Source organism: Spea bombifrons, chromosome 3 (genome assembly GCF_027358695.1).
Source record: "Spea bombifrons isolate aSpeBom1 chromosome 3, aSpeBom1.2.pri, whole genome shotgun sequence".
Taxonomy (NCBI): Eukaryota; Metazoa; Chordata; class Amphibia; order Anura; family Pelobatidae; genus Spea; species Spea bombifrons.
This window is the reverse complement of record NC_071089.1, coordinates 106,391,805-106,405,187: the sequence shown is the minus strand read 5'-3', so window position 1 is coordinate 106,405,187 and position 13,383 is coordinate 106,391,805. Positions and strand designations below refer to the sequence as shown.

Here is a 13,383-nt window from a genome sequence, read left to right as displayed (position 1 = left end):
TATATTTTTATTTCTTTGCTGTTTTCATTCTCAAGATTTTCAGATTTAATTTCCTTAATGTGAGTTTACATATACTGACAATTATGTTTTCATTATTAAGCCATAAAAATGTTCTTGCAAATAACAAAACTGATACAATTCTTTGCTGCATCTTTGTTAAGAATGAATGGCTATACACAAAACATTAAATATTTAATATTTTTCTTCCAAAACAGCATTATGAAATGTTTATTATAACATGTTTAATGTTTATTATATTGCAATAAATACAATTTATTGAGATTGTTAGAAAAGGACTAACCTAATAAAATGCACATGTACATGGATTACTGTTTGTTTTTTTCTAGAAAATCTTTTATTAATTGTTCTAATTTTCCAATATTTTAAATGGCCAAAACACTTAAGAGACCTAAATATGGTCCAGGAATAGTGGAAAGTGCATGTGGCAGTGATAGAAAGGTAAATATTTCCTTCCTAGATGTTACACTAGTATTGATGAGAGTAGCAGATTCAGAATCACATAACCTAAACTAGTGCGTACATTTTTTTAAATCCCTTGGTCTCATCATGTCTGCCTGTACTTGCAATTCAATGTATACATGACCTCATTTTTTCCATATTCCCTCATACACAATGAAATAGATTTGTGCCCAGTATACAGGTGCCCATGTGGTTTTGTAGGCATTCTTTTCTGCATCTTAACAGTAGTTTGGGGTAGCCGTATTAGTCCAGTGTATAAGAATGCAAAAAAACAGAATGTTGCAGAATCTTGTAATACCTTTTTTATTGGACTAACAGTATTTAAAATAATAGACGAGCTTTCGGGAGTCCTCCCTTTATCAAGTCAAAAGCATTTCTGACCAAGCAAGTGACAAACACAGTTTGAAACTGACCAGTACATGTCCTGATACGGGGTTAAAACAGGGGTTAAAACAACACGGTAGAGAATTTGCAGACAAAAAACTAAGAGGGTCGTAGATAGTAAATAGTGGCAAAACATAGAGACATTAATTTTCTAGATGAATAGCTAATATACATCCCTGTACTATTTTGAGTCAGATGTTTTGCCTAACCATAATTATCAGTGCCTTATATTCACCAGCGCGACTTTTTTTTGTATCTTGTGCAGAACTGCCTAGACAAAAATACCTAGAAAATGAATATGCTAAACAAACAACATTATAAACACATACAATAACTAAACATTAAACACACTGTCAGTTTCTGTGGAAGACTTTAATGAACTATAATATACAAGTTCAAGGCTTGGATCCTCCTAGTTAGGTTGTTAAAAATGCAATTTGTGTCTCAAGGCACGTGTCTACTAATACACAAGACAATTTTCCAAGTAGCCATTTGATATTGTAGATATAGAACACTATGTTCTAGCATTTGAAAGAACTGGGAGATCAAAACATTGATTTCCTGTCTTTCTGAATGAAATATATATAGATAAAAGAATAATAAAAAAACAGTGACGTTGTTAATAAAAAGTTCTCTTTGAAATGTGTTGAAATCATGAAGTAATCATTTTCACTTTATTTTTGTTTTTGCATCTTCTGGTTCTTTTTTTAGAAAATATCTTTATAAATCCCCAAAGCTTAATGCCAATGAGGATTACGCAAAAATTACCTATGTACAGAATCATTCCATTTAGTAAGATTTCTATTTTTTTTGTTTTTACATGATTGTCAATGCAGATAATTTATATGAGAAACATACTGTAAGTCATCTATAAGTCTGGCTCCCTCCAATCATATGGTGTTTTTGTCTGTCTAGCAGGCTAGTGTGCTAGTGATAAAACAAGATAGGATTGCCCCTGAAATATCTGACATTATCACTTATTTGAATTCACTATAACTAAATGTAGTGATATTTGTCAAGGGTAGTCAACTGAATTATAAGGTACTCACATGCATGGGTGTAGGAACCCCTAAAAATCTGGCAATTTAGCATTTTGTCCCCATCAGATACCCCTTCTTTCTCCCCATCAGATAACTCTTTCCTCACTATCCCCTATCCCACTTTCTCCCCATCTCTTTTTTTGCAAACAAGTACAATAATATATAACTTTAAAACTGGTATAAATAATGAATGTCCCCAAACAGCCCAGCGTGAGCCAACTTTGTCCCCAAACAGCCCAACGTGAGACATCTTTGTCCCCAAACATGTCATCTTTGTCCCACCCTTGGTCCCCAAGGCTCAAACACCCTGCTTGTGCCATCTTTGCCTTTCCCTAAATCACATTTATGATACACATATCCATTAATGCATTCTCACAAATGATTCAAGCAATTCATCCACACATTAATTAATTCATTCTCTCATTCATTCAAACAATTCATCCACACATTATTTAACGAATTCTGTCTCATTCTCACTCTTTATTTCAATATTCTTACTACTCCCCTTTCTTACTATCTATCCCCCTTTCTCACTATCTACCCCCTCACACTCCTTCTCGCTATCTACCCCATCTCATTATCTAGCACCCCCTTTGTAGTTCACTTACCTTGATCAAGTCCTGCGGTGGGAGGGTGAGGCTGCCGTCTTGCTGCTGTGCCGCGGTGCGTGTGGCTTCACTGCTGAGCGCCAGGACATAATGTCATATTCTGGCGCTAAGCGTGAAGCACCGAGACAGAAGCCTTGCTTCTATTCCTACTTCCCTCGGGGGGATTGCTTCATTATCGGATTATGAGGTTTGTTACTGGCATACTGCTTGAGGCTTGGAGCAGTACGAGAAGCACAGTGATAAAAATGAAATTAACAGGTACAATCACTACACAACTGTCAAGGTTTCTATTTGTGGACTTTGATCTGCCTATTCCCTAAAGGTGGTGCATCTGATGAAATTTATCTTACATGTCAAATATATTTATAGATACAAAACTATGTACAACATAGTTGTTTTGTGCCATTGTTCAAATTTATAGCTGAATCCCCAGGCACCACATGCTAGTTACATAATCTGCTTTTCCAACGTGGCCTTTTCTGACAAAGGGCCTATCCAATGAAGTACACCATACTCAATAATTACTAAAAATACAATAGTGGTATTTTATATGTTAAAATATCAATACAATATTAAATATAATAGTGTTTTATTGTATATGAGAAAGAAAAATTATTAAAGTATGTGAAGTAGTCTTGCCACTCATTTTTGTCATGCTAGGTTCAATTGCCTCGTGTGTTCTGTCTAGGAAGATTATTTATACAGTGAAGAAAAAAAAAAAAAACGAAAAATATATCCCCTGCTGATTTTGCACATTTGATCAGTCTATAATTTTAGTGGTGGGTTTATTTGAACAGTGAGATACAGAAAAACATTTCAAATAAGTTAAAAATTGATTTGCATTTTACTCAGTGAAATAAGTATTTGATCCCCAATCAATCAACCAGATGTTTGGCTCCCAGGTGTCTTTTATACCAGTAACGAGCTGAGATTAGGAGCACTCTCTTAAAGGGAGTTCTCCTTATCAAAGCTTGTTAGCTGTATAAAAGGCACCTGTCCACAGAAACAATAATTCAGATTCCATACTCTCCACCATGGCCAGGACCAAAGAGCTGTCCAAGGATGTCAGGGACAAGATTGTAGACCTACACAAGGATGGAATGGGCTACTTGGTGAGAAGATGACAAAATAACTGTCAATCTCCCTCGGTCTGGGGCTCCATGCAAGATCTCACCTTGTGGAGTTTCAATGATCATGAGGAATCATGAGGATAATGGTGAGGAATCAGTCCAGAACTACACGGGGGGGATCTTGTCAACAATCTCAAGGCAGCTGGGACCATAGACACAAGAAAACAAACACACTACGTCATGAAGGACTGAAATCCTGCAGCTCCCGCAAGGCCCCCCTGCTCAAGAAAGCAGTACAGGCCAATGAACATCTGAATGATTCAGAGGAGAACTGGGTGAAAGTGGTCAGATGAGACCAAAATTTAGCTATTTGGCATCAACTAAACTCGCCGTGTTTGGAGGAGGAGGAGGAGAAATGCTGTCTATGACCCCAAGAACACCATCCCCACCATCAAACATGGAGGTGGAAACATTATTCCTTGGGGGTGTTTTTCTGCTAAGGGGACAGGACAACTTCACCGCATCAAAGGAATGAAGGATGGGGCCATGTACCGTCAAATCTCGGGTGAGACCTCCTTCCCTCAGCCAGGGCCTTGAAAATTAGTCGTTGATGGGTATTCCAGCATGACAATGACGCAAAACACATGGCCAAAGCAACATAGGAGTTGCTCAAGAAGAAGCACATTAATGTCCTGGATTGGCCTAGCCAGACTCCAGACCTTAATCCCATAGAAAATCTGTGGAGGGAGCTGAAGGTTCAAGTTGCCAAACGTCAGCCTTAAAACCTTAATGACTTGGAGAGGATCTGCAAAGTGGAGTGGGACAAAATCCCTCCTGTGATGTGTGCAAACCTGGTGGCCAACTACAAGAAATGTCTGACCTCTGTGATTGCCAACAAGGGTTTTGCCACCAAGTACTAAGTCATGTTTTGCAAAGTGGTCAAATCCTTATTTCACTGAGTAAAATGCAAATCAATTTATAATTTTTTTTTCCTTCACTGTATATATATATATATATATATATAGTAGTAGAAGCATTATTAAACACTCATTGTTTTTCCCTCAGAAATCTCACGGTGCTGCCACAACCACAGAGGATTCTGGGTAGGAGCATGCAAATAAGGTCAACAATATATATATATATATATATAATCAGCCAATCACATGCCAGCAACTCAATGCATTTAGGCATGTAGACGTGGTCAAGACAACTTGCTGAAATTGAGTATTTTCACGCACAACCATCTCTAGGGTTTACAGAGAACAAAAAACAGAAAATATCCCGTGAGCGGCAGTTGTGTGGATGAAAATGCCATATTGATGTCAGAGGTCAGAGGAGAATGGGCAGACTGGTTCAAGATGACAGAAAGGCAACAGTAACTCAAATAACCATTTGTTACAACCAAGGTATGCAGAATACCATCTCTGAATGCACACCACATCGAACCTTGAAGCAGATACAGCAGCAGAAGACCACACCAGGTGCCACTCCTGTCAGCTAAGAACAGGAAACTGAGGCTACAATTCGCGCAGGCTCACCAAAATTGTGCAATGGAAAACTGGACAGCTGTGACATTCAGGTGGCAGGGTCAGACTTTGGCGTAAACAACATGAAAGCATGGATCCATCCTGCCTTGTATCAATGGTTCAGGGTGTTGGTGGTGGTGTAATGGTGTGGGGAACATTTTCTTGGAATACTTTGGGCCCGTTAGTATCAATTGAGCATCGTTTAAATGCTACAGCCTACCTGAGTATTGTTGCTGATTGAGCATCGTTTAAATGCGACAGCCTACCTGAGTATTGTTGCTGACCATGTCCATCCCTTTATGACTACAGAGTACCCATCTTCTGATTTCTACTTCCAGCAGGATAATGCACCAAGTTCACATCATCTCAAACTGGTTTCTTGAAATATTTTATTATATCTTTTCATGTGACAACACTGAAGAAATGATACTACAATGTAAAGTAGTGAGTGTACAGCCGGTATAACAGTGTAAATTCGCTATCTAAAGTGGAAATGTCCAAATTGGGCCCAAAGTGTCAATATTTTGTGTGGCCACCATTATTTTCCAGGACTTGCCTCTATTTTTCTAGGGCAGTCCTGGTGGCAGCCCTAGGCCCAACAACCCTGAGATTCAGACAAACCTGGGATGCTTGGCACTAAGACTAATCCTGCACCCACACATTTTCCTCGTGTGCTCTATGGCCACTCATGGCCTGGTAACAAACAGTCCACTATAATACAACATTTAATAGATGTCATAGCCTCAAACACTTTTTTGCTAGTTCATCTAGATTGTCTTTAAATGAATATTTTATCCTCAAATTTCCTCTTTGTATTTGTTGCCACATTTGCTCTTGCTCTGGCATGGAAACAGTTTAAGAGCCAAATAAAAGCAGTTCTTTTCGGTTGTCATTAATAACAAAATGATGCATTGTGCAATAACAGTTCAGAACAATGTGCCTCTTGTTAAATAACACAAATGTTAAGTGACTAAAGAATAAACACAGCGAGAAAAACTGGAACTTGCAGCCATGCATGATCTTCACCTCAGTGCTCTAAACACAAAAATGTTTTTAGTCTAAAATAGTCCTATAGGGTTGTTTGAAACAAGAGATGTCAAAAGTGGTTTTGTTAAGTTTTATTGATAAACACTTCATCTTCTGTATTACATAAAATTGTTATTTATATATTATTAGATACCCTTGGCATACACAATGAAGCATTATATAAAAGAGCAAAAGAGTAACTGTTATTTACACAAAATTAAGTAATTACAGCTACATAATTTTAGGTTTTCAGTCACCATAGCTGATTTAGCTATAAACTATATGACCATATGTGAACACTTGACCATCACAACTATATGAGCTTGTTGGACACCCCATTTCAAAACCATGGGCCATGGGCCATGACCAATGAGTTGGCCTCCACTTTGCTATAACAGCCTCCACTCTTCCGGGAAGGATTTCCACAAGATTTTGGATAGTGTCTGTAGGAATTTGTGCCCATTCATCCCAAAGAGCATTTGAGAGGTCAGGCACTGATATTTGTTGAGAAGGCCTGGCTCACAATCTGAGCAAATCCCAAAGGTGTTCAGTGGGGTTAAGTTCAGAGCTCTGTGCAGGTTACCTGAGTTTCTCCACACCGAATTTGTCCAAGCGTATATTTATGGACCTTGCTTCCTGCACAGGGGCACAGTCACGCTGGTGCCACAAAGTTGGAAGCATATTATTGTTTTTGTATGATGTTGTATTAACATTAATCTTAACTTGAACTAAGGGTCCAAGCCCAAAACCTGACAAAACAGCCCCAAACCATAACCCCTTCCTCTACAAAACACTATGCATTTGGGTGATCTTCAGGTTGTCTGCAGCTGCTCAGCCATGGAAACCCATTTCATGCAGCTCCCAGTGAACAGTGTTTGTGCTTATGTTGCTTCCAGAGGCAGTTAGGAACTGTAGTGGGTGACAGGTAAGCTTCAGCGCTTGGTATGCGTACATGGTTTAGAGCTTTGTGGCTGAGCTACTGTTACTCTTAGATGATTCAGCTCACAAAAATAGCACTTACAGCGGACTGGGGCAGATCTAGTAGGGCACACATTTCACAACCTGACTCATGGCAAAGGTGGCATCAACAACCTATTCAACCATCAATGTCTATGTTCTTGATTCTATACAACTGTTAGCAAAGAGTGTAGCTGGCTTTCTGCACTACAAATTAATGCTACAGTCCTACTACTCTGCTCTCAACCTTGCTAAGGAAACCTACCTCACCTCCATTATCTCCTCCATGTCTCATAACCCTAAACGACACTTCAGTACTTTCAATTCCCATCTTTGACCTATCCCTAGCCACATACTTCAATAATAAATTCAAACATCTGCACAGTCCCTCCCCTGCCCTTGCTCTCCCTCAGACTATGCACCCTCCTGCCCATCTTCTCTTCTGTCACTGACGAGGAGATTCATGCTCTTCTTCTTTCCTCTTGTCCAACCACATGTCCTCTTGACCCGAGTCCCTTCCCATCTTATCGAGTCTCTTTCATCTACTCCTGTCCCTACTTTAGCTCACATCTTCAACCTCTCCCTCTCTACTGGATCTGTCTCGTCCCTCTTCAAGCATGCTACCATAACCCCAATCTTTAAAAAGCCCCCACTGGACCCAGCTGATCTGTCCAATTACTGTTGCATCGATCTACTCCCTCTTGGCTTCAAGCCTTTTGCAAGAATTGTTTATACCCAACTAAGGTTCTTGATTCCATCTCCTTACTTGACCCTTTTCAATCTGGTTTCACCCTCTGCATTCTACTGAGACCACCCTTACTAAAGACCTAGTCACTGCTAAATCCAAGGGTCACTACTCTATGCTTATCTTACTGGACCTTTCTGATTCTTTCAACACTGTGGACCACCCTCATCTGCTTCATTTTCTTCATGATCTTAGTCTCCGTGACACTGCTCTCTCCTGGTCACTTCCTACCTCTCTGATTGTATCTTCAGCGTCTCTGACTCCTTCTCTATTCTCCTCCATCCCCCCCTTTCAGTCGGGATACCCCAAGGGTCAGGTCTAGGACCCCTTCTGTTTTCTCTTTACACTACCTCACTTTGGCTTTAAGTACCACCAGTATGCTGATGACACCTAGATCCACCTATCCTCTCCTGTCTTAGATCATGTCACCAACTGCCTTACATCTGTCTCTACCTGGATGTCTGCACATTTATTAAAACTCAATCTCTCCAAAACCGAACTTTTCATCTTCTCTCCCTCCAATGCTAACATTCCATCATCAGTTTCCGTTAATATAAATGGTGCAATCATCTCCCCTTCTCCTCATGCTTGCTGCCTTGGTGTCAATCTTAAAAAAGAAAAAAATGGTTCTGCTCTCAACTCCCAGGAAGCTGGGTGCTAGCAGTAAAAAAGGGACAGCATAAACCCTCTTGAAGCACACAAACAAAGAAAAGGAATCCAGCACTCCAAACAGCTTCCAATTTTTAGGCTACTTTATTTAGAGAAAGCAAAAAAAGCAACGTTTCAGCCAAATAGGGCCTTTGTCAAGCATTGTTTGGCCGAAACATTGCTTTTTTTGCTTTCTCTAAATAAAGTAACCTAAAGATTGGAAGCCGTTTGAAGTGCTGGGATTCCTTTACTTTGTTGGTGTCAATCTTGACTGACCTCTCATTTACCCCTGACATTCAGTCTCTAAAAAACATTCCCCACATCCATACCTTTCTAACACAAGATGCCGCTAAGACTTTTGACCATGCTCTCCTGCCTCGATTATTGTAACTCTGTCTTAGCTGGTCTCGCCTATCTACACTCCACCATAAATGCTGCTGCCAGACTTATCTTCTTTACTAACACCTCTCCCCTCTGTCGAGACTGGCTGCCTGTGTACTTCAAGATTAATTTCTTACTTTTAAAGCCCTTTAGAGCACTTTCCCTAATTACTGCATTTGCTTGATTATAAGACGACCCTGATTATAAGATGACCCCCCAAAATCTGAATATTAATTTAGAAAAAAAAGAAAAAGCCTGAATATAAGATGACCCTATAGGAAAAAAGTTTTACCAGTAAATGTTAATTCATGTAAACTATGTTAACTATTTTTTTTAAATAGAAGCTATGATTGAGAAAAATATTTTGTTTTTATTTCCTTTTATTTTCCAACCTTCCCCCCCAGTTATCCACATCTGCCCCCAGGCTTGCCACTCTACCCCAGAAATGCCTTATACCCCCTATATGCCACTGTGCCCCATGATATGCCTTTTAACCCTCTAAATACCACTGTGCCCCATGATATGCCTTTTAAACCTCTATATGCCACTGTGCCCCATGATATGCCTTTTGACCCCCTATGTGCCACTCTGCCTCCAGAAATTCCAGTGCAGGAACTCTCCTCACTGACACCCGGGTAAGGTCTGCAGACAACCCCCGCTGCTACGCGAATCGCGTAGACGTCTACACGCTGCCCCAACTACTCACCGGGGAGTCAGAAGCACCGGTAAGTTTGGGGGGGGGCATAAGACAGGAGGATCCAGGTCCCCTGCAGCACTGTGGGGGATCTGGATCTTAGTCTCATAGTCAGACCTATTTGAGGTCTGATTATAAGATGACCCCGATTATAAGACCCACTTCTTTAAGGATGCTTCCAACATAACATATTAACGCCTTGCCATATTCCTTTAGCTCACCTTTAATAGCCCATCTCCTGCAATACTTATACTAATGTGGCTGGTGGCTGTGGCACTTTTACCTTTTTTGTTTAATCCCTTAAGGACAATAGGGGTTATTACTCGTAGTATATTGTGGGACAATGGCTATTTTAACATTTTTCGGTGTTGCTGTTTAGCTGTGATTTTCTTCTTTCTCATTTCGTGCTCCCACACATATTATATATTGTTTTTTTCAGGACAAACAGGGCTTTCTTTAGATACCATTAAGTTTATCATATCATCTAATTTACTATAAAAAATTATAAAATATGGGTATTTTTGTTAAAAAATTATTTTTTCTCACTTTTTAAACAAAAAACTTTTACTCATCTGAAAAAACGAATGAAAAAACCTGCTAAATAGATTCTACTATTTGTCCTGAGTGTTTTTATGTTTTTTTGCTTTTTTCTGCACGTTATAGGGCAGTAAGTACAGGTAGCGTTTTGCTATTTCAAAACTTTTTTTTCCAAATCTGGTAATTCTTCCCCCATGTGCCATTTCGGGTATCTTTGAAGCCCGCCAATGCAATTTACCCCATCAAATCATATATTTTTAAAAACTAGACACCCCAAGGTATTTGAAATGCTGGTATTTTAACCCTTTCCATGCACTAATTTTACCACCAGCCTTTGTGAAACTTTATGGTAGTACATTTTTTTTGTATTTTTTTCACACATGTTGTACTTCAGGTATAAGTTTATCGCTCCTGGTATATGTCCGTGTCAAACAACATGCCAATATGTGTTCAGTAACATCTCCTGAGCGCAGTGATATCCCCCATGCATGGGTTTGTTGGTTTACTTGGGAGGTAAAAGGCCGCCTTTGTGAGGTGTGTATTTTTATGCCATTTAGACATCTGATCCTACTGGATAGACCCTCTATGAACTCATATCTATTGTTGATGCCATCCTGTGAATGACGGCAACGTCATTTACAGGATGGCACTTGTGGTTGCTCCTCGGAGCAATCACAAGGCGATCGGGGTAGGGGGGTAGTGTTACTGACATGCCTCGATATCGAGGCATGTCAGCAACACAGTTTATGCTTAGGAAGCGATTCCGATCGCTTCCTATGCTGTTTTAGCCGGGTGCCGCCGCGATCTTTGATGATCATTTGTCTTCCGGGGAGGGCTTTCTTTCCAGGGAGGGCTTTACTCCCCGGATCCACGGTCAGCCTCACTTGTGAGGCTTCCGTGGATGCTGCAAAGCCGCCGATCGCGGCGATGCAGCTATTTAACGGCAGCCCGTACATGTACGGGCATTGTCGTTATCTCGTTGCACGGCAACCCCGTACATGTACGTGGATTGTCGTTAAGGGGATAATACACCCTAACTCCCTGTAGGTTGTAAGCAGTTATGAACAAGGCCCCCCTCACCTGTGTCAGATTGTTATATTATATACTACTTATTATGTCCAGTCTACCCATTGTAAAATCCCTCATTAAAATAAAACTGGACATTTAAGCACATCAGAGAATATCACCCAATCAATTTTTATTTTGGGATTTTGATGATTATGTCATACACTTTGATCTCCTGCAGCATGCAGCAATTGAACTGTCACATTGCTTACCTTCATTTCAATTTGTTTGCTGTCAGAATTCTGAAAAAGTAGTTTTACTCTTGTTTTTCCATCATCAGAAGATCCCTTTAGCTGGGAGAATTTAAACCGCCAAATTATATTCTGTGACAGACAATAAAATATATAAGCACTCATTGCTATTCTTGTGTGTCTTAAACAATACATATCTCTCATTCAATACACAATGTTGTCATAGGAATTATATTTGAACATATGAAGCAAATGTATTTATTATAAATGGAAACATTTTAGACTCACGTAAGTGGAAAAGATAGTGTTTGCATTTAGCATTATACTGTATGGCTCAGCCAGCCACAGGACAAATCTTGCTTTAAACAAAATAGCTAGGAGAAGTGTCTTTAAAATTAACAGACCAAAGTCTCTTAGAGATGCAGTTCTAAATATTTTGTTTAAAAGTAACAAGTAGTATCATAAAAAGATAACTAGAGGGAAGCCTTGTATCGCTATAGTAGCCTCAATTTGAAAACTGGAGCAGTTTTGAATTTGTTCTTAATAGAACCATCTCAGTAGGATGTTTAGTGTGTTCACTAATGTTTTTTAGTTGCCGCTGCACCAGAAGATGGTGCAGGAAAGGTGCTTCTATTATAACTCATAGGCATAAATGGATTGATAAAATTCAGGGGGGTAGAAGGTTATGGCCCATGTTAAAGATTTTGGACCGCTGCCTGATGTTTCCTTTCACTGCCAATTTTATAGTCGATAAAGATGCTTGTCTTGGCAGATGTGTCCATGCCCCTTGAAAGCTTTTTTTCCCCAAATCATTTTCTAAACTCAATCAAGGTTCATATTAAGTTTGTCTTAAACCGGGCAATTCATATGCTTGGAAACAGAACAGCTGGCTGTGCTAGTGAAGCATGGTTACCTGACTGCAGTGCTGTAGTGGCAACTAACTTCCCACTTGCCATGACACAGCCACAGTAAGTTGAAATGAAGAAGAAGAGGAGGTATTGAGGAGAGGGAGCTGGATAAGAGGTTATTTTTCTATATAGTTTAAGAATTTGAATTTGGATTCAATTTGATTTGAGGCCCTATTTTGTTTACTTGCTGCATGCTACAGGAAGGTGTACAAACACTGACATCAGACTAGTTACTATGAGCTATGTTGAGTGCTAGTTTAATTGTTGTATAATATTACCATATGATTTTAGATCAGACGATTAGATGTAGTCTTTTGCATTCTTAATACAAAGCACATACAGTTATAGAAATTGCATCGGCTGATTTAGAATTGTCAACAAAGAGATATTGATTTACTAAAAGAATCAAGATGGAACATTGGAGCCAATTGGCAACTTATTTCACTAACTTTGGGCCTATGCTTTACCTGGATTGATTGAGATGTACAAGCTTTCCTTTTTAAAATGACAAAAATCGAAGGCCCCACTGGAGCTTTACGACTGGAAATGAGTAATGCTCAGTATAAGGCAAAGCAAAACAATCATACAGATTACACAATTCATTTCAGTTTATACAAAATGTTGTCATGTGTGTAAATAGACTGAACCTCATATGCACTTTACGTAACACGCATGGCACCCGTAAAAAGTAACATCAGCTGATTATTAAAAACACATGAAATAAAAGAGGCAAGTACAAAATAGCCAATGTCTGATATATGTATATATATATATATATATATATATATATATATTATTTTTATATTTTAAACCCTTTCATGATTTTTGGGCAGGGTTAGTGTCCAGACTAATAATAGGTAAGGTCAGTTTCTCCTAATAAGGCCCTGGGCAAAACAGACACCATGGCCTAGTTCCAATTAAAACTGGGTTTTATAGAGACACATGCAATGCATACTCACAGCACAGTTACATGTGTCTGTATTCATAAAATGAAAGGGGCAGTTTACATCACACTAAGCAGGAAGTCTCTAATACCTATGAAACAAACACACATCCTAGCACAGGAAGTACAGCCTGGTTGCACTGCAGAGAGGAAATGTCCACAGAGCAAACCACTTGAGGT

The 13,383-nt window shown here is 39.3% G+C and overlaps 1 protein-coding gene across 1 annotated transcript in view; it reads right to left on the bottom strand.

The window, feature by feature from the left end:
- Window positions 1-13,383, bottom strand: part of SNTG2 (syntrophin gamma 2) — an 85,194-nt gene that overhangs the window by 1,611 nt on the left and 70,200 nt on the right. Inside the window, exon 17 of the mRNA XM_053460444.1 lies at window positions 11,374-11,484. Within this exon, the coding sequence (XP_053316419.1) occupies window positions 11,374-11,484 (111 nt within the window). The remainder of the gene's footprint in view (window positions 1-11,373; window positions 11,485-13,383) is intronic.